General features: G+C 33.9%; 1 protein-coding gene across 1 annotated transcript in view; it reads left to right on the top strand.

Moving 5' to 3' along the window:
* ZCWPW2 (zinc finger CW-type and PWWP domain containing 2) overlaps nucleotides 1-22218 on the top strand; it is a 122419-nt gene that overhangs the window by 79306 nt on the left and 20895 nt on the right. The window contains exon 5 of the mRNA XM_055321451.1: nucleotides 7495-7541. Within this exon, the coding sequence (XP_055177426.1) occupies nucleotides 7495-7541 (47 nt within the window). The remainder of the gene's footprint in view (nucleotides 1-7494; nucleotides 7542-22218) is intronic.

Below are 22218 nucleotides of genomic sequence, written 5' to 3'. Positions count from 1 at the left end.
ATATAATCTTGTTTGTATTTTCTTAAGTGTTGCCTAAGTATTTTATTTTGGTGGGCAGTAGTGTAAATGGTAATATGCCTTTAATTTCAAATCCTACTTTTTCATTGCTGATAAATACAAAAGTGATTGACTTTCGTGTATTAACCTTGTACCCTACAACCTGCTATAATTACTTATTTGTTCCATGTGTATTTTTCTTGACTCTTTTGGATTTTCTACATAGATGATTATATCATCTACTAAGAAAGACAGTTTTATTTCTTCTCAATCTATACATTTTATTTCTTTTTTCTTCCTTATTGCATTAGCTATGAGTTCCACTACAATATTGAAAAGAATGGTGATCTGGGAACTATGGTCTTTGACTTATTCCTAACCTTAGTGGGAAAGCTTTGACTTTCTTACCATTAAGTATGATGTTAGCTATAGGATTTTTGTAGGTTCTCCTTATCAAATTGAAATTTCCCTCTATTCCTAGTTTGCTGAGAGTTTCATGAATGGATGTTAGATTTTGTCAAGTGCTTTATCTGCATCTATTGATATGATCTTGTGACTTTTCTTTTTTAACCTTTGATGTCATAGATTATATTAATTGATTTTGAATATTAAATCAGACTTGTATACTTCAGGTAAATCTCACTTGTCTGTGGTGTATAATTCTTTTTATATATTGTTGGATTTGACTTGTAATATTTTATTGAGGATTTTTGCATCTATGTTCATGAGATAAATTGGTCTGCAGTTTTCTTGTAATGTCTTTTTTTGGTTTTGGTATACTGGCCTCAGTGAATGAATTAGGAAGCTTTCCTTCTGCTTCTATCTTATAGAAGAATTTATAGAGAATTGGTATAATTTGTTCCTTAAATGTTTGGTAGAAATCACCAATAAACCCATCAGGGTTTGGTGCTTTCTGTTTTGGAAGGTTATTATATTTATTCAATTTTATAAAAACTATGGACTTCTTCATATTGTTTATTTATTCTTTTATTACTTTTGGCAGATTGTGTCTTTTAAGAAATTGGTCCATTTCATTTAGGATGTCAGATTTTTGGGCATGGTTATTCACAGCATTTCTTTATTATCCTTTTAATATCTTGGGATCTGTAATGATGCCCTCTCTTTCATTTTTTATATTAGTGATTTGTTTTTTCTCTTTTTTACCATAGTTAGACTGGCTAGAGTCTTCTTGATTTTACTGATCTTTTTAAAGACACGGTTTTTGGTTTTATTTCCTCTATTGATTTCCTGGTTTTTATTTCGTTGATTTCTGCTCTAATTTTTATTTCTTGTGTTTACTTCAGATTTAACTTGCTTTTCTTTTTCTAAAAGTTTCCTGAGGTTGAAGCTTAGCTTATTGATTTTAGGTCTTTGTTCTTTTATAATATTTGCATTTTAATGCTGTAAATTCCTCTCTGCATACTGCTTTCACTGTGTCTTAACAAATTTTGATAAACTGTATTTTCATTTTCATTTAATTCAAAATATTTAAAAATTTCTCTTAAGATTTCTTTTTTGACCTATATGTTATATAGGAATCTGTTGTCAGGAGGTCAATAGTAGTCTAACACTGCATCACAGTGCCTGTGTCATTCACCTCACTTCATCTTACCATGTGGTCACTTTATCTCACATCTTAACAAGAAGGATGAATACAATACAATATTTTGAGAGAGTAAGGAACCACATTCACATAACTTTTGTAACAGTATATTGTTATAATTGTTTTTATTAGTTATTGTTGTTAACCTCTTACTCTGCCTAATTTATAAATTAAACTTTATCTTAGCTATGTATATATAGGAAAAAACAGTACATATAGGGTTTATTATTGTCCATGGTTTCAGGCATCCACTGTGGGTCTTGGAACATATCCCCCATAGATAAAGAGGAACTACTGCATGTCATTACTGATTTTCTACTGGCTGGACCCATTCATTTCTGCTGAAGTCTCCAATTATAATAGTGGGTTCATCTTTTTCTCCTTGCTTTCTATCAATTTTTGTGGTATATGCCTTGACACTGTGTTGTTAGACACATTCATATTAATAATCATTATGTCTTCTTGGAGTGATGATGGCTTTATTATTAGGTAATGCTCCTCTTTATCCCTGATAATTTTCCTTGCTCTGAAGCTTACTCTGTCTGAAATTAATATAGCCACTCCTATTAAAATAGCTTTCTTTTGATTAGTGTTAACATGGTATGTCATATCCTTCTATATATTTTTACTTTTAATCTTTATGTGTCTTTTTATTTAATTTGAGGGATTTTTTGTTGTTGACAGCATATAATTGCTCCACTCTGACAGTCTTTGTTTTTAATTGGTATATTTAGACCATCGAAATTTAAAGTGGTTATTGATAGAGTTAGATTAATAGCTACCATATGTGTTACTGTTTCCTATTTGTTTTCCTTTTTCTTTGTTCCTTTTTCTTTTACTCCTTTCCTGCCTTTCATGTTTGTGTTTGTTTATTTGTTTGTTTGTTTAGAGAGGGAGAGAGAGACAGGGATGGACAGGCAGAGGGAGAGGGAGAGAGAAATCTTAAGCAGGCTTCATGTTGAGCATGGAGCCTGATCTCGCAGCCCTGAGATCATGATGTGAGCCAAAATCAAGAGTCTGACACAACCTCCTGAGCCACCCAGGCGCCTCATCTTTTGTGGGGTTTTTTCCTACACCTTTTTGGTTTTGTTTGAGCGTTTTATATAATTTTATTTCTTCTCCTTTCTTAGCATATCAATTATCCTTTCTTCTTAACGCTTTTTAGGGAAAAAAAAGTCTTAGGAAAATGGTTTTCCTAAATTGAACATCTTGTTGCTATTATTATTTTGAACAATTTGTTTTCACTTAGATAAAGAATAAGAAAATTTAAAGTTTACATTTTACCTTCACTCAGTCATTCTCTGATGTTCTTCCTTTCTTTATGTTGATCCAAGTTTCTGTTCTACATCATTTTCCTTCTCTCTTTTAACATTTCTTGCAAGGTAAGTCTACTGGTAACAAATTCTCTCGATTTCTCAAATTCTCTCAAGTATATATCCTTTTATTTTTAAAGGATAATTTCATAGGGTGCAGAATTCTAATTTGATGCTTTTCTTTCCTCTCAACAGTAATTCTTTCACTTCATTCTCCTCTTGCTTGCATGGTTTCTGAGAGAAATTGAATGAAATTCTTGTCTTTGCTCCTTTATAAGGCATCCCCCACCACCAGGCTTTGTTCAACATTTTTTTTTCTTTGTCATTGATTTTCTATCTTTAGTATTTATCCTACTTATTGTTCCCTGAGCTTTTAGGATCTTGATTTGGTGTCTTATATTTATTTGGGGGAAATTCCCGGTTATTATTGCTTCAGATATTTCTTCTGTTCATTTCCCTATTTCTTTTCCTTCTTGTATTCCCATTTATACAGGTATTATACTTTTGTGGTTTTTCCCATAGATATTGAATATTCTGTTCTTTTTTTCCAGTCTTTTTCTCTTTGTTTTTCAGTTTTAGAAATTTCTATTAATATATCCTCAGGCACACAGATTGTTTCCTCAGCTGTGTCTGATCTTCTGATGAAACCAACAAAGGTATTCTTCATTCTGTTACAGCATTTTTAATCACCAGCATTTCTTTTTTATTATTTCTTAGAATTTCCATCTCTTTGCTTACTGTACCCATTTGTTGTTGAATGTTGCCTACTTTTAACTCTAGAGCCTTAGTATATTAAGCATTATTAAGTTCACAGTATGATGATTCCAACATCTCTGGCATATATGGGTCTTTTTGATGCTTGCTCTTTCACTTAAGATTGTTTTTTGCCTTTTAGTATGTCTTGTAATTTTTTTGTGGAAAGGCAAACATGATGTATCATGTAAAAGAAACTGGTAAATAGGCCTTTAGTAGTGTAATGGTAAGTGATGTGTGGCTATGGTTCTTTGATTAGGTCTCAGTCCTGGGCTTTGAACTGCACAGGTGCTTCTCATTTTTTTCACCCCACACCCCATTACATGGTACAGGATGGCTAAAGGGGAGCTAGAGTTGGATATTTCCCTTCCCCCACACAAAAGATTACATACAACAGGCTAGATTTGAGTATATCTCCCCACCACCACCACCAATTGGTAAGGCTCTGAAAAAAACCACAACTAGTTAGGTTCTGGTAAAATATTCTTTTGAGGGCAAACTGCTAAGAACTGAATATGCCCTGGCATATTTCCAAATGGTTACTTCCCTCTCACCCCCACTGAGGAAGCAGAAAGATATTTTTCTCCATTATTCACTGTGAGAATCTGATAGAGCTTCTGTAGGTACACTCACGAAAGTGTGCTTCCCTCCTGCATGACTGGGCCCCCCTAGAATTTTTGTCTCTCAGCTGTTTGCATTGAGGCTGCAGCAATTCATCAATTACAGTTCATGTGTTCCTACCCCAGCACTACTTCCTGTGGAGGTTTCTGCTCCATTAAGTTGTGATTCTTTGTATTCACCTGTCTCTCCAAATTTAGGGGCAGTGGTTTGCCCTGTGACCTCACTTCTCTAAGGGATCTAAGAAGAATTATTGATTTTCTATTTGTTCAGCTTTTTACTTGTTGTGAGGGTGAAGTGTGACTTCTAAGCTCTTTACATGCCAGATAGGAAACTAGACTATCCTATACCTTTTTAAGAAAATGCTTTCTTTCAGCTGTCATCTTTAAAGAAGCATAGACTGACAAGTTTTCTGAGGCTATGAATGGACAAGCTTTAAAAAATATATTTAAAAAAAAGAAGCCATTGATTTATGTTAATATTTGTATTCCTCTCTAATATGCTTGTAAATAAAACAATTTTAACATCTGTTATGAGTCATGAGGCATAATCACCTCTACTGACTTGGAACATTTTAATTTTCTACCTGCAGCTCTCTTTTGCCCTTTAAAACTATGATGTGAATATAGCCCAGAAGAGGAGTAAAGGCCCTTTTAATTATCCAAATCTACATTTCCTGTTAACTGCTTTTCACTCTGTGTGAGGGTCCCTACATGCAGAGATTTCTGAAGGGAGGAAATTAAACCTTTCTCACTAGGGAAAATTCAGCTCTTAGAAAGTGTTTAATGTTGCTGATGTTGAACATGGACTTACTGTTATTAATAGGAAAATTGCTAATGATTGTAATGTTTCTCAGCATTACATCAGACTTTTCCTTTGGCATATCCCTTTGAAAATCAGAATGGTTGTTGATGCTCCCCCAAAACATTTCTGTGTTGCACTGGGAGATGATTGTACAGCTTTTCAACATAAAAAGTTCCTTAAACAGCAGTTTATATATTTCTGTTCCCAATTGTCTTCCTACTGGAAATTTTACGTAAGAATGACATATATCTTGAGGAGAAACATAACAAATTTGTATCCTTTTTTTCATTAACTCTCAGTATATGATCAGGGTCCATCGGATCCAGTTTTAGTTTTCGAGTTACTTTTTTGTGTAGTTTTAAACTACATGTACAGATTTATATTTCATCATGATTTTATTGTTATTAGTGGTCTTCAAAAGAAAAAGGAGAAAAAAATTATAGTTACAACAGAATTTATCCGTGTCTTATAATTATCATCAGGACCCTTTTATAAATTTGAAATAAACTATGGAATTCCAATAATCTTTGATTTTTTTATCATTACTCATCAATTTATTTCCAATGATGTTGAAAAGAAACTATTTAAATGGGAGAACAATAGAACCACTTAACAAGATGATACAGCAGTAAAATGTATCATCACTAAACTGTTTTTCCTAGTATTCCAAGGGTTAGATGTCTGTCTGTCTCTCTCTCTCTGTCATACACACAAACACATAGATACCCCGAATCTCTTTATTAACTAAAATGGAAGAGAACATTGTTGATAATCTCTAATCTACCAGACATTGTTTTAGAAATTTTATTTATGTAAATTCTATTATTTGAATCTCAGATATACCAATAAGGTTATAATTCTTAATCCTGGTTTATTAATAAAGAAACAAAAGGCCTGAGAATATACAGTGTTCTATATCTTATACTCTCTAGTATAGTAATTTATAGTAATGTACACATTCTATGTATTTTAACTAATAAATTATATTAATTTATTCAAGTAAAATGTATATTTCACATCCATGTAAGATTTTTAATAAAATACATGTACATTTGTTAATTACAAAAAAATATTGAACACCTTCTGCATATAAGCATGGTCCCTGACTTTACAGCACATTCTAGTCTTGTAGAGTGCTTAGACATATATAGAAGTAACCATAATACAAGGAAGAAGGTTCTGTGTCCTAGGAAGACTGTGGTTGTGCAACAGAGGTGGTTATTTCTCCTAGATGGAGGAATCACCTGTGATGGTGAATGGTCTTGTACATTCATCAGTGGGGAACAAAAGGGGCATTCCAGAAGAAGGGATTATTCCAGGCACACAACTGAACATAAGAAAGAGGGCAGTTTACATGTGGCCAGATAATTATAGGTATAAATATAATAACCTGCTTCTCCGGACTTCTGTGTTTTATGCCAGTAATTAGTTTCTTACTGCAAAATTTGCTTTTAGATAGCAAGCATTTATTTACTCTTATGTTCATGGATATTTATTCTTTTTGTTTATCTTACATGTTCATTGTGAATTATAGTCCTATATTGATAAATTAAATTTCTGTATATTTTTCTTTAACGTTAAATGTAACCTTAAAACCTTAATATTAATGCCCATAGCTCTATTTATTTTTCATTACCATAATATTAAAGTTAACAAAGCATATGTATGAGTATAATTTTTTTTTGTATGAGTATAATTTATGTACAATTCATTTAGATGGAATTCTACATTGAACCCATAAAAAATCCAATTAATTATTATTACCAATAATTTTTACTAATTCACACAGTTTTGCATATATCAAAATAATATCTTAAAATGATTTTCTATATTCTATTTGGTTGTAGTCTTCTTTTTTGTTGAGTATTGCTTAGGGTTCCTACATGGAGGCAGCAGACATAAAGATTAGAGATTGCATGGCCTCAGGCATGGTACTTAGCCTCAACTTTCTCAGTTGTGAAATGGGGATGGACTACATACTTTACAAGATTATTATGAAATATAAATAAGATATTTTCTGTAAAGTCTTTACCCTGTATCTGCATGGAGTAGATGTCCAAGTAGAGGTCACTAGGATTTCATTCCAAATCCTATATACTTCAGAGCACATAAGCCTAGAGCCTAGAATAGGATAAACTAGATGCTAACTTGAGAATGTCCAACCAATTAGATTTAAGGGAGGAAGTTTGTCAAATAAGTATATGAATCCCTAATGTTATTAATTTTGGATTATTCTGTTCTACTCAACCCTAGGAAGTTGAGTTTGTTAGCATTTTGATCAAAAGAACCATTAAAAACACATATTATAGTATAAGAAAGTAGAAAATTCTAATTGTATAACATTGCATTTATTTAAACAGGAGTATAGGCATTTTTTCGAAACAGCCATACTTTATTATCTTACAGATAAATCCAAAGCAGATGGCAAAGTTGCTGTGGTAGCCAGGGAAAAGGTAAGATCATGTTTCATTATATAAAATATGCAGACTTCAAATTCCATTTGATTAAAGCTATTTTTAAAATAAAATTGAATTAATATTTAAAAGCAAAATGATATATAATGATTTTTTTCTTCTAAATGTTGGTTGAGTATATGTTTCCTTTTTTAGGTTGACACTAGAAATTTAATATTTATGATTATGTCAGTGTTATAGAATTATCAGAAATTAGAACAATAAAAAAATTTAAAGTTCACAGGTTAGCAATTGCTTTTACTTAAATTGTATTTCACATATGTACTCTCATATACTAAAATATTTTTTGTGTGCCATGTTATTGGAATGTGCGATCTCATGGAAAATTTAAATGATTAAAATCCACAGCTTAATATGGACTTTACCTTGAAGTTGCGAACAATATCAGCCATTTATATTAATCTAAACATAGAATCTTTTAAATAAGATTGGGAGTCAATAGCATTTTATTTTTTATTATTTTTTTTAAATTTTTTATTTACTTATGATAGTCACAGAGAGAGAGAGAGAGAGGCAGAGACACAGGCAGAGGGAGAAGCAGGCTCCATGCACTGGGAGCCCGACGTGGGATTCGATCCCGGGTCTCCAGGATCGCGCCCTGGGCCAAAGACAGGCACCAAACCGCTGCGCCACCCAGGGATCCCGAGTCAATAGCATTTTAAAAGAATTTTTAAAATTTAACCGTCATTCTGTATATTGTATGCAGGGAGATGTTTAACTCTTATTTATTGTCAAAAATATGATTGGGATAGTATGAACCTTGACATTCTCCTCAAGTGATAGTATTGTTAACAGGATGGTACTGAAAAAGAGAAAAAGTCAATACTTAAATTCTTTTAGATGAATGATATATTGGTGTTGTAAGAAAAAGAATTGTGATTGAAAGGAGAGCCTATCCCTGTAGTATTTCCTGTGTTGAATGGTGGGGTTGGTGTAAGGTGGACCCAGGGAAGATTGAATGTAACCTGACAGAACAGAAAAAATGTTGGTCACAAACCTATAGATGAACAGGCAATGAGGTAAGCATCTTTTCTGTATTCTGAGTATGTATATATCATGAGTCCTCTTATTTTTTTACTATTTATTTTTATGAGTCCTTTTAAAATCAGGTTATGTTTTACCCTTTCACTTTTTGACTTGTAAAAGTAATCTGTATTTTTCACTGGCTAAATAATATTGTTGCGCCTTTGCAGAGAAGAATTCCACATCATAAAAGACAAGGTTGCCTTTTAAAAAAGAAAGGAGGGGATCCCTGGGTGGCTAAGTGGTTTGGCACCTGCCTTTGGCCCAGGGCGTGATCTTGGAGTCCCGGGATCGAGTCCCACTTCAGGTTCCCTGCATGGAGCCTGCTTCTCCCTCTGCCTGTGTCTCTGCCTCTCTCTCTCTCTCTCTCTCTCTCTCTCTCTCTCTCTCTCTCTCATGAATAAATAAATAAAATCTTAAAAAAATAAAAATAAAAAATAAAAAAGAAAGGAAATAGTACTTGAGTGTATGTCTGACCATCAAGACAAGAATATATAAGACGGTGCAGGATTGTTAACGTGGATGGAACTGTTTATTTTAGTCTCTGCTTAAGGATATTTAGAATCAAAAAGGATATAATAATAACTAACATTTTTATATATTGCTTTATTTTTACCAGTGATTCTCAATGAAAGTGGTACTACTGTCTCTAGGACAATGCTATTTAAGGTGTGGTCCATGGACCAGAGCTAGTCTGTGGACTATTTATTATTGGTCTGCAATGAGATAAGAGCAAAAACTGACAATAATCATTTAGAAACTTGTGTAGTAATTCAACAGAGTTATTTTTTTCTGCTGAATGTAATGATAAAATACAGAATATATATTTTGTATTTCTTTTCTCTTTCAATTTTTTCATAGTAACTTATTTTTAATTGTATAGAAATACAGATCTTGGACATACTGGGGGCAAAACTGGTCTTTTAACACTTAATTTGAGAGACACTGTGTGTCTTGGAGTGTGTTAGGAATTTGTAGAAGTATCTTGGGCTGCAGTAGTTTGTGGGAATACAGGGCATTTTGTTGGGCAGAGTTAAGGAAACTATCTTGCAGTGCATGGAATGGAACTGTATCACAAAAACTGTCTAGCATTTGGCATGACTTTTGAATGTGCTACTTGACTCAATGAACAAGAAATATACAGTGGACCCTTGAACAACACAGGGTTGGGGCACTGACTGCTGCAGTCAAAAACCCATGTGTAACATTTGGCTCCCCTAAAGCTTAACGACTAATAACCTGTTGTCAATTGGAAGCCATAATAAAGATATAAACAATTGGTTAACACATATTTTGCATGTTATATGTATTATATACTGGATTCCTACAATAAAGTAAGCTAGAGAAAAGAAAATGTGAAAATCATAAGAAAGAGAATATACATGCCCAATACTGTACTGTAAAAAAATCTGTGTGTAAGTGGACCTGTACAATTCAAACCTGTGTCAAGGATCAATAGTAATTGTGTAGTGATTTAATACAAATACTGAAATATAACATGTCAGATAAAAAAAACAAGGAATTTAGAAGGCTTATTATAGTGCAGGAAACTGAAATGGAATAAACACACTGTTCTCAAGATTATTGAATCATTTACTTATTTTTTACTCAACATATTTTAACATAATGTAACTACGTATTTAGCTGTAAAGAGTAGAAGTGTAGTTACTGAGATACCATGGAAAACATTTACAAATCGGAAACAGGAAATTTGAGATGCCTTTTACAGTCTTAAAATAAAATATTACTAAATTTACAGATAATGAAATATATTGTTCCCTTTGAATTTCAAAAAATAAACATTTAGAAATATTTCATTGTATTGGTACCCTTTATATATTTTGTAAGCACTTTAGAATAATGCTAAGAAGCCTGTTACAAATATTACATGTTAAAATTATTTTTAGATAATCTTTTGTCGGGATCCCTGGGTGGCGCAGCGGTTTGGCGCCTGCCTTTGGCCCAGGGCGCGATCCTGGAGACCCGGGATTGAATCCCACATCGGGCTCCCGGTGCATAGAGCCTGCTTCTCCCTCTGCCTGTGTCTCAGCCTCTCTCTCTCTCTCTCTCTGTGTGACTATCATAAAAAAAAAAGATAATCTTTTGTCTTCCAGTCTTACTCTAATACTGTCTCCAAAGTCTACCTTAAAATTCTTTATTACATAAGATGTAATGTAAGATATTATTGCTTTTTTTTCTAATTTCTTATCAAGATACTCTTCATCGGGGCACCTGGGTGGCTTAGTTGGGCATTCATCTCTTGATTTCAGCTTAGGTCATGATCTCAAGGTCGTGAGGTGGAGCCCCACATCAGCTTCCATGTTCAATATGGAGTCTGCTTGAGATTTTTCCCTTTCCCTCTGCCCCCTCTTCCCACTCACAATCTCTTTCTGTTTCCTCTCTAAATAAAAAAATAAAATCTTAAAATAAAAGACATTCTTCCTCACGTGTCAAAAGTTATGGCCAAGTTATTTTTAAGTACTAGAGACTGAATGTGGCCTGGAAATGTTGTGGGATTTCTGTGATATTTTGTTACTAGGTCATCTCATGTCATAGCACACAGAGGATTATTTCCCCCATTGGGAATTACTTTGCCAAAATCATTTGGAAGAATATAATACTTCTCATTTTCTATGCCTATGCTTGGTTGGACAAGCTAGAATTTATTTTGGAATATTATCTCTATTTCAGTTAAGATTAGTTTCTTTCATTGTATAAAATGTCTGATCTATTACTACTTAACTTAAAAGTAGTTTTGCATCCTTGCCAATAGCTGTTGTTTCTTGTGTTGTTGTCAATGCAAACTGCTGGAGCCTCTCTGGAGAAAAGTGTAGAGGTTCCTCAAAATGTTAAAAATAGAACTACCGTACCATCTAGCAATTGCACTATTAGGTATTTACCCAAAGGATACAAAAATATAGACTCAAAGGAATATATGCACCCTGTTGTGTATAGCAGCATTATCAACAATAGCCAAACTATGGAGGAGCCCAAATTCCATTGGTGAATGAATAAAGCAGATGTGGTATATATACAATGGAATATTACTCAGCCATCAAAAAGAATGAAATCTTGCCATTTGCAATGATGTGGATGGAGCTAGAGTATATTATGCTAAGTGAAATAAGTCAGTCAGAGAAAGAAAAATTCTCACTCATGTGGAATTTAAGAAAGAAAACAAATGAACTTATAGGAAGGGGGAAAAGAAAAAAAGGAGAGAAAGAATCAAGCCATTAAGGACTCTTACCAATAAAGACAAATTGAGGGTTGATGGAGGGAGGTGGGTGAGGGATGGGCTAGATGGATGAAGAGTATTAAGGAGGACACTTGTTATGGTGAGCAATGGGTGTTGCATGTAAGTGATGAATCACTGAATTCAACTCCTGAAACCAGTATTGCTGGATATTAACTATATCTAAAATTTAAAGAAATAAAAAAGTGCAGGTACTTTCCTCTAGAAGAAAAGACAGATGTGTAATTTAATAAGAATAATATAAGAATGAATGAAGTATGGGGTGACTGGATTGCTCAATAGGTTAAGCATCTGCCTTCAGCTCAGGTCATGATGACAGGGTGCTGGGATAGAACACCGTGTCAGGCTCCTTGTTCAGAAGGGAGACTGTTTATCCCTCTCCCTTTGTCCCTTCCCCCCCCCCCACTCATGCTCTCTCTCTCTCTTAAATAAATGAATAGAATCTTTTTTAAAAAACAAATGAATAAAGTATGTCTACAATAAAGTTATAAGTAAAAAAAGAAAATAGTTTCCGTTCCTATGTTCCCACCATTTTGTTCCCACCACTACTTCTGCCAGTACGTTTTTCTATAGATCCTGTACAGAATGATTTTATCCAAACTTATTCATGATAGGAATGACTAGCATTTATCTTACCAATTATGTCTTTAAATGTAGTTGTTCCCAAGCATACACATATGGAAATACATTTTTATTTTATTTTTCTTTTATATTACAGTTATGGTATTTTGAAATTATTCATGTAGTCAGGTATATTAATTATGTTATAGGCTACAATTGCTGTAACAAGGAGACTCAAAATTACAGTGAGTCCTACAAGATAAAAGTTTATCTATCTCTCTATTGTATACCTGACCAAAGGTGGGCAAGTGATTCAGAGTGGGAGGAGGCTTTGCCCCACAGGATCATTTAGACTCCCAAGTTTTTTCTGTTTCATTGTTATGCCAACCCCCAGGGTGTGGTCCTAATTTATATGGTCAATAATTGATTGCACTATCTATCACATCTACATTCTGGGCCATGAAAAGAGGTAAAGTGGAAAAGGAGTACAAGCAATTGGCTGAACAAGAAAACATGAACTTGAAGCTGCACGTGTCACTTTTCTCATATCCCATTGGCAATATTTAGTAATATGGCCACAACCAGTGGCAAAGGGAAGGAGGGGAATACAACTTCTAACAAGACCAATCTAGATACTGGGTTACAATTAGTGGCCTAAGACTTTCATTTAAGAATAGAGAATAGTCTATTTCAAAGTATTTCTTATAAAAGGTAGTGGTTAGGTTGATAGAGCTGAGAAATACTAAGATAGATTGCCTCATGTAACCCTTACAATGCCAGTGGGAAATAGGTATTACCATAACTGTTCTTACAAAGAACCTGTCCCCAGGGATGTTCACCATTGCCAAAAATTCAATACAAAGATGAATGATTAAAAAAAAAAGTGAGGTAATTGGCTGTACAGCTCCTTATCTTGGGTTGCAAATTTCAACAATTTATTTTCTTCATATTTATGTAAACAAATGTGTATACGTACATGTAAAATGTTTTGTGATTGTCTTGTTTTTACAACAATGAACACTGATTATATGTTATTCTATAGATTTAACTACTTGGGCTGACAGACACAGATCTGTTTTTAATTGTCTGCAGAGCATACCATAGCAGATATATCACTTTTAGTCAGTCAGCCCTATATTGATAAGCGTGTGCAAGTTTTCAAGTTGTGATTGTGGTTTGATACTGCTACATGCAGTGCTTTCATAAACCTCCTTGTACATATGTCTTTAGGTACTGATGCTATTATTTTTATAGGATAAATTCCCCAAATGGGCTTGATAGATCAAAGCTAACCACAGTGTTACCTGCCTCCCTTGAATCATGAAGGGACCTTGAGGAATAAGTTCTATGTTGGCCTATGCTGAGTTGCATTGGCAGTTACTGTAGCCTCTTTGAACCAGGATGTAAGAATATTGCCACCTTGAATGCCATTGCTAAGTGCCTATGGGGATGGTGCTTCCTGGGGCAAGTAGGAGAGCTCTAAAAAAAAAAAAAAAAAAAAGGAAGAAGAAGAAGAAGGAGGAGGAGGAGGAGGAGATGATCTAGATTGTCTCTAAGTCCCTTCCTGCTTTAATATTCCATGAAATATTTATAACAGCTCAGTACGTAATTTCAGAATGTCAAAAGACTGATACAGACCAGAGTAAATATCGGGGTCAGTTGGCCCTAGAAATAAAGAATTAAAATACTAGTGTATTGGGAAATGGGTGGAGTTGCTGATAGTGTTACCTGTTACAGATTCTGAAAGAAGTTTGAATATAAAAGCAAATATTCAGGACACAGCATATTGTGGTGTAAAAATAGAAACTTATGAATGAGCCAGATCTGCCTTCAAGGGCTAGTTCTACTTAGTTGTGTGACCTTAGGTGAGTTAATGTCTTTGATCCTCATTGAATTAAGCTCTGATTTGGGAACCATAATAATTAAAGATAGCATGAAAAGCAATAATAGCATAGAGTTTGCTGTATTTTATAGGTGCTTGTGTAATAAATGCCTACTACTTTTCTCATTTCTCCTTAGAAAGAAATAGGAAGTATTTAAGAATATTTAAAATTTTTAGACTTATAATAGCATCATAGTTCTATTAGATGAGACTATGTAAATCTCTTTTTAAAAGTAAGTACCACCTTTTAATCACAATTTAATTTTTTCAAGGGAGCAATATATTTGGAGGACAATTTTTAAAAAAATATTTTATTTATTAGAGAGAGAGCAAGAGAGAGAGCACAAACAGGGAGGAGGAGCAGAGGGAGAAGCAGGTTCCCGTTGAGCAGAGAGCCCGATATGGTGCTTGATCCAAGGACCCTAGGATTATGACCTGAGCTGAAGGGAGATGCTTAATCAATGGAGCCACCCAAGCACCCCTGAAGAACAAAATTTTCTAAATCATCCAAAATTCACCTCCTCAATTAAAATTTTTAGATTATTTTTTGCATGTTTATAGTTATTTCTATATACATATGTTTATTTGCATCATTTTACTCATTGAGTAATGTGCTGTTAATGTTTTGATTTTTGTACTATATCACAAATCTTTTTCATGTTGTTTTATGGTTTTTACTACATTTAAGAAGTTCTTTTTTTTTAATTAGAGAAGTAGCATTGTGAGAAAACAAAAAATAACATATAAATTCTTTTCCAGCTATAATTTCAGTTCTAAAAGAAAGACACTGTTAATAGTTTTATATACTTTTGCATGTATGACCTTATGTATTATATATGCAAATAAATGTTTATGAATAAACAAAATATAATATTTATATGTATAAAGTATATATGCTTTATTAACATAAATGGAATGAATTAAACCTCACTTTTTTCATTCAATAATATATTGTGGACATCTTCTCAAGTCAAGGATCTACCAGATCTTACCCAGTTGTATAGCATATCATTTTATAGAAGTGTCTTTATTTATTGAACAGTCTCCTGGACATTTAGGTTGATTCTGGATTAGCAAAATTATAAATAAAAATGTAGCAACATCATTGCACACAAATCTCTTTAAACATTTCTGTAAATATTTATACACTAAAAATTTCTAGAAAAGAACTTGCTGAGCTCAAAGAGTAGGAACATTTTAAATCTTGCCAAATTGCTAAACATCTCCCACCTAAAAAATCCCCCAACATTATTGTACCAATTACAGTCCCATTATTAGTGTAAGGAAATGTCTAGATTGTCTTCACTTGTCATCTTTTGCATTACCAATCTTTTTTCTTTGTAATTTGTTTTGTTTTTATTATAAATTTATGTAATATATGCTAGGGAAAAAATACCAAGGGTTACAGAAGTGTGTAAAATGGAAAGTTCAAGTCATTTTCTTACCCCTTGTTGCCTCACCTCTAACATTTTACTATTTCAAAATTGGAAATAAGCATCTTTGCACATTTTTTGCATGTTTGTGCCCAAATTTCAACAGAACGATTCTTAAAAATGAAACTTCTGAGGTAAAGGATGTGAGTGCTTAAAATCTGGTTATGTTTAAGGAAAGACTAAAAAATTGTTATATATTGAGGGAAACTAAGGAAACAAATGTAATGTGAAATCCTAGTTTGGGCCCTGAAACAGAAGGATGTCAATGATAAAACTGGTGAAATTTAAATTAGGTCTTTATTCAGTTAATGGTTTTGTAGCAATGTTAATTTCTTATTTTAATAATTGTACTGTGATTATGTGTAATGTTAACATTGAGGGAGGCTGGATGAAGGATATATGGGAACTCTTTTGAGCTCTCTCTGCATCTTTTTGTAAATCTAAAATTACTTCAAATAAAAGTTAGAAACTCTAGTCAAGTATTGCCAAATTCTCTTCAAAACAATTTTATCTGAGTACTAGCAATGCTTTTCCCATTCTCTTTTCCCACCAATCTTTATATATTTGCCAGTATTTAAAAGGAGATATAAAATAACATGTTATTATTTTCATTTGCTGTCATTTTTTTTTTACTTTCATGAGGCTGAGCTTTGTTTACTATATTTACTTTGATGAGGTTAAGCATTTCTCAGTGTATTTATTGGATATTGTATTTCTTCTGAAAATTGCCTATTTATACCCTCTCCTGTTTCTTCCATAGGCTGGCTTCTCTCTCTCTTTCTCTCTCTCTCTCATTTTTTTTTTCATTGACTTGCAGGTGCTCTCTTTAGTTATTGATTGTTAATACTTTGCTAATATGCTGTAAACAATTCCTTAGTTTTCCTTTTAAATTTTTTGTAGTTCTTTTGTACTTAGATAATAAAATTTTTTCTTTTAGGTTTTGGAACTTTGGTGACATACTTTAAAAGACTGCCCCTTCATTAAAACAAAAGTTATAATTCATTTAGTCTTTCTTCTATTGCTGTTGGTCACACTTTGATGAAAATCTTCATGAATATTGCTTCCTTTCCCACCACATGTTTGGTTTCCTTCCCAGTAGAAGAATCCCTGAGACAGTGATAGGAATACATCAGGTTGTTCACTCTCATCAGCAGTGCATGCAAATGCCACAGTGATAGGTGTTATCACATAAAGATGCTGTCACCAGTGTACATCATACTTTGTTGTTTTAATTTGTATTTCTTTGACTTGAGGTAATTGTCTATGTTTGAGTTGTTAATGTTTTCTTGTAAATTTATATGAACATTTTATATACTAGCAATTAAAATAATAATTTTTTGTCATTGTTTTGGTAAATGTTTTTACCAGCATATTGCTTGCTTTTCCATTATTTTTTCCTGGCAATATGGAGGTTAAATATTTGTATGTGGTCACGTCTGCATTTCTAAGAGGTTTTATTACTTAGGATGGACTTCTTCATAGATAATAATGCAGAGGAGTGAGTAAAAAAAGAATATATAGAGGTAGACTGTCGAAGTATGAATCCTGGCTCTGTCATCTACTAGCAGTGTGATCTTAAATTAGCTACTTAACTCTGTAAGTTCTCGATCTCCTGTTAAGTGGAAAGAATGGGAGTATTGCAAAATAAGATTGCTTTGACAGTTTGTGTAAAGCACATAATGTAGTGCTTAGAACATAAGAAACATTTCACGAGTGTTAGCTATTATTATGGGACTGGGGATTTATTTTTATATGAGGTAGAAGGATAGGGTATAAAAATTTTATGCACCTTGCTAAGATGGGGTTCAGGACATGCTACCCCAAACATGGCATCTTGGTATATTGAATATTTCAAGCTCAATGAATTTGTGAAATGAGAGGTACAGGAAGGATTTTCTCACTTTCCCTGGAGCATGAGGTTATAAGAGCCTCATGTAAGATGTTATCCCTACACCAGGAGGAAAAGAGCATTCTTTGATAGTAGAGGGAGCTTGAGAAGAATCTCGCAGTAAGCCTTGCCTTTCCACAGCTTACTAATCTTACCTCCTACACTTTCATGTTTTTTCCTATGACCTTCTACTTTTCAAACCTTGCTTAAACACTCTCAGGTTTAACTGCTTCTTTGGACCTTCATATCCTTATTGAAGGCTGCCATATCACATAAAACCTACATTAAATAAATCTGTATGCCTTTTAGTTGTTTGTTTTTTAAAGATTGATTTACTTATTTGAGAGAGAGAGAGAGTACATGAGCAGGGAGAGGAGCAAAGGAAGAGAGAGAGAACCTTCAAGCAGTCCCCCTACTGAGTGTGTAGCCTGAGTTGGGGCTCAGTCCCAGCACCCCGAGATCATGACCTGAGCCCAATTCAAGAGTTGAATGCCCAACTGACTGAGCCACCCACGTGCCCCTAAGTCTGTATGCTTTTCCCTTGTTAATCTGGTTTTTGTTACAGGGGCCCCCATCAAGAACTTAGAAGAATAGAGGAAAAAGCCATTATTCTTCCCCTACACTGCCAGTTATTCCAATACCATTTATTGACTAACAAGTAATGTTTCCCTTCTTTACTGTTTTTTTAATCTTTATAATATATAATTTGCCATCTCCATCATGTAACATGTCAAAATACCTACTTATATATCTATTCATCTATCTGATCTTAAATTTCATATTGCTTTAATTATTTTGTCTTTAATATGTGGATTTGTGATCCTTCATTACTATAATTTTTTTAAAATTGTTTTCACAGTTCTCATCTGTTTACTTTTTCAGATTGTATTGTGTCTTTGTTTACATATGTGTGTGTGTATATATATATCTGTATAATATATGTATGTATTTTCTGTATATTATGATTCTTGACCTTTTAAAAAACCTTTCTGACTAGGGAAGGACTGCCCCTTACAGGTAGCAAAGGGTACTTCTTTCATATGTAAATCAACCAGTTCCAAACCCATATCCCTCAAATAACTTACCAAACTCTGAAATACCAAGCCAATATTTCCATTACCCTAAATCATCCCAAAATCAAGTACTAGGCAATTGGAGACCATTCCTATAGGCCAGAGCCCTCCAACATTGTTCAAACTAGCCAATCGTGAACTGTTCAGCCTACTGTACCTTGCGTTTCCTGTGGAAACCCCAATAAAGGCATAATTTAAATAGTTTTAACTACATAAAAATGAACTTTAGGATTATTTAGTGAAGTTCCAGGAAAAATTCTGTTGAGATGATGATTGGTATTGTAGAAAATCTATTTGTTAATTTAGGGAGAAATTATCTATTTATAGTATTAAATACACCCATGTAGAAACACAAATTGTCTCTCTATTCATTTCTCCTTAAGTTTTTTTTTTTTTTAAGATTTTATTTTATTTATTCATGAGAGAGAGAAAGAGGCAGAGAGACACAGGCAGAGGGAGAAGCAGGCTCCATGCAGGGAGCCCAACATGGGACTCGATCCCGGGACTCCAGGATCACGACCTGGACTGAAGGCGGTGCTTAACCATTGAGCCACCTGGGCTGCCCTCTTTAGGTTTTTTATTTTTTTTATTTATTTTTTTAATTTTTTATTTTTAAATTATTATTATTTTTTATGATAGTCACACACACAGAGAGAGAGAGAGAGGCAGAGACACAGGCAGAGGGAGAAGCAGGCTCCATGCACCGGGAGCCTGATGTGGGATTCGATCCCGGGTCTCCGGGATCCCGGCTCTCCAAAGGCGCCAAACCGCTGCGTCACCCAGGGATCCCTCTTTAGGTTTTTTAATGCAGAATTTTACTTATTTCTAATTAAGGCTATCTCAGATACCATTACTAATTAGAAAAGGATCTCTTCGTCATTTTGTTTTCTAATTTTTTTGGCCTATATACAGAAATTATGTGTCTATGTATGGGTATCTTTTTTCCTAACGTTTCACTTTTATTAAGGCCAAGAGTTTAACTTGTAACACTTTGAAAGACAAAATTAATGATCACTCTTCTTGATTTATACATTTATGTGTGAGGAAATTAGGCTATTATATTTTCTGATGAATAAATAGGTTTTCCCAAAATTATTGCAAATATTCTTCATAATAAGCAGAAAATTTTCATTAGCCCAGTTGCAGGATAAGTTGCTTACATTTTATGACTAGATGTCTAGATATTTGTGTTAATTAATAAGCTTGCTATTAATATGGAATTCATGTACTGCAGCTCACTTGATTCACTAGCTTTATATGCATCTTTCCCCAAAGATAAATATTATAATAGATCCTTACTTCTGGTTTCTAGCCCCAGGCAAAGAGAAATCTCTGAAAAGAATAGTAAGCAGAGGAACCCCTTGGGAAGAGTCACAGTCAGAATTCAAAACTCATTTAGTTTCATTTTGGATTCTACTTCGTGGTCATCATTCATCTCTCCATAGGCCTGTGTTCCCCAGACTTGAATCATTCAGGTATCCCATCACCATTTTGCCATTTTTTATACTGTTAGTTACTATCGTTGTCTTTTGTTTGACTTAACCTTTTTCTCAATTTAATTTTTTTATTGAGGTAAAATTTAAACACTGAAAGATCTTAAGTGTAGAGTTTCATGAGTTTTTCTTAAATATATACACTCATGTAATTACCATCCCTAACCAAAATAGAGAATATTCTCATCATCCTAAAACGTTTCCTAGTCTAAATTTTAAAATGTAATTTCACTGTTTTATTGTGCATTTGTAGGTTTCAAATACACAGAAATATATACTAATATATAGAGAAAATTATCCATTTATCATTTTCAATTATCAGTAGAAATCTTAACATAGAAATTATTTTCATACTAAATTTGATTACCCTGTGCTCAAAAAATGGAGGGAAACTGGGGAGCTACACCACTATAAGGCAGTGTTGTGAAACAGACTTCCAGGAAAGTGATTTTTTTTTTTTTAAGATTCTCTTTTTAAGTAATCTCGACACCAAACATGAGGCTTGAACTCACAACCCTGAGATCAAGAGTTGAATGCTCTACTGAGCCAGGGGTCCTTGGGGAAGTGATTTTTAACAAGATACTCTTTAATAACTGAGTGACTAAACGTGCTAAACTAGGTTGCAAGGTTTACCTCTTTTATCTTGAATTACACTCTAGAGGAATTCTATAGGATAACTATTAGCAGTAAAATACTAAAATTAGACAAGATTGATTAATTTTGGATAAAGCTTTTTATATACCATTTATGAAAGCAAGCAAAGATCCCTTGACTCAGAGTACCTGTTTTCTGGTGTGGATAATTGTATTTGCTCTTTAAATTTTTTTAATTTTGTTTTAATTTTGTAAAGATTTTATTTATTTATTTGAGAGAGAGAGAGAAAAAGAGAACGCAGACGCAGAAGGAGAGAGAAAAGTAGAGAGCCTGATGTGGGAGCTCAATCCCAGAACCCTGAGATTATGAACTGAGCCGAAGTCACTTAACCAACTGAGCCACCCTGGCGCCCCTATTGTTTTCAGTTTTATTTATCTAAATAATCTCTACACTCAACTGTGGGGCTCAAACACATGACTCCAAGATTAAGAGTTCCATGCTCTTCCAACTAAGCCAGCCAAACCACCCCTGCTCTTTTTTTTTTTTTTAATTTTTTACTTAAACTCAATTGCCAACATATAGTATAACACCCAGTGCTCATCCCATTGGTTCTTTAAATGTTAAAAAAAAAAGTTTACTTTGGGACTTACATATTTGCTTAACCCTTTTTTTTGCTTCGACTTTTGGCCCATGGATCTAACTCTAGCCAGGTTAATCTCCTTGTCACTCTCCTAAGATGGGCAGTGCGAGTGGGAGGACCTGGGAGAGGACAAATGTGCCTTATCTTCCCTGGAGATGAAGCAACAGTGTCCTAGTGTGAAGGTCATGCTATTCTCCAAGTTCACAGGGCTTGCCATGGAAGAGGTGTTGGCTAGCAGCTGGCTATAAAGGACATTGTTACCATCACAGGGCTGCAAGGGTGTCTGTTGCTGCTGGAGTTGTAGTATTGAGGGCGTGCTATAGAAGGTACAAGTGGAAAGGAATATTAGAGATGCTTTCTTAAGCCAGTGATTTCTCCAGTGCAGTGATTATCTGTGAAAATTCAGGTTTCATTATGCACATGTGGTATTTGGTAAATAGAAATTTATGTTTATCAATGATTTTTTCTCTCTCTTAAGAATTGTTTTCATACTGGAATGCCTGGGTAGCTCAGCGGTTGAGTGATCCGGCTCAGGGTGTGATCCCGGGATCCAGTATCGAATCCCACTTTGGGCTCCTTGTGAGGAGTCTGCTTCTCCCTCAGCCTGTGTCTCTGCCTCTCTCTCTCTCTCTCTCTCTCTCTCTCTCTCTCTCTGTGTGTGTCTTTCATGAATAAATAAATAAAATCTTAAAAATATTTTTTAAAGAATTGTTTTCATCCTAATTACTAAAAGCAAACAAAAAGTTATCATTTTTGAATGTTACCAATTAAAACAATAGAAATGTTGAACAAAGTAGTTTTGTTTCTATATACATA

This window comes from Nyctereutes procyonoides, unplaced genomic scaffold, assembly GCF_905146905.1.
Source record: "Nyctereutes procyonoides isolate TBG_1078 unplaced genomic scaffold, NYPRO_anot_genome, whole genome shotgun sequence".
Classification (NCBI taxonomy): Eukaryota; Metazoa; Chordata; class Mammalia; order Carnivora; family Canidae; genus Nyctereutes; species Nyctereutes procyonoides.
Note: the sequence above shows the minus strand (reverse complement) of the source record. Positions and strands in the feature narration are given on the sequence as shown.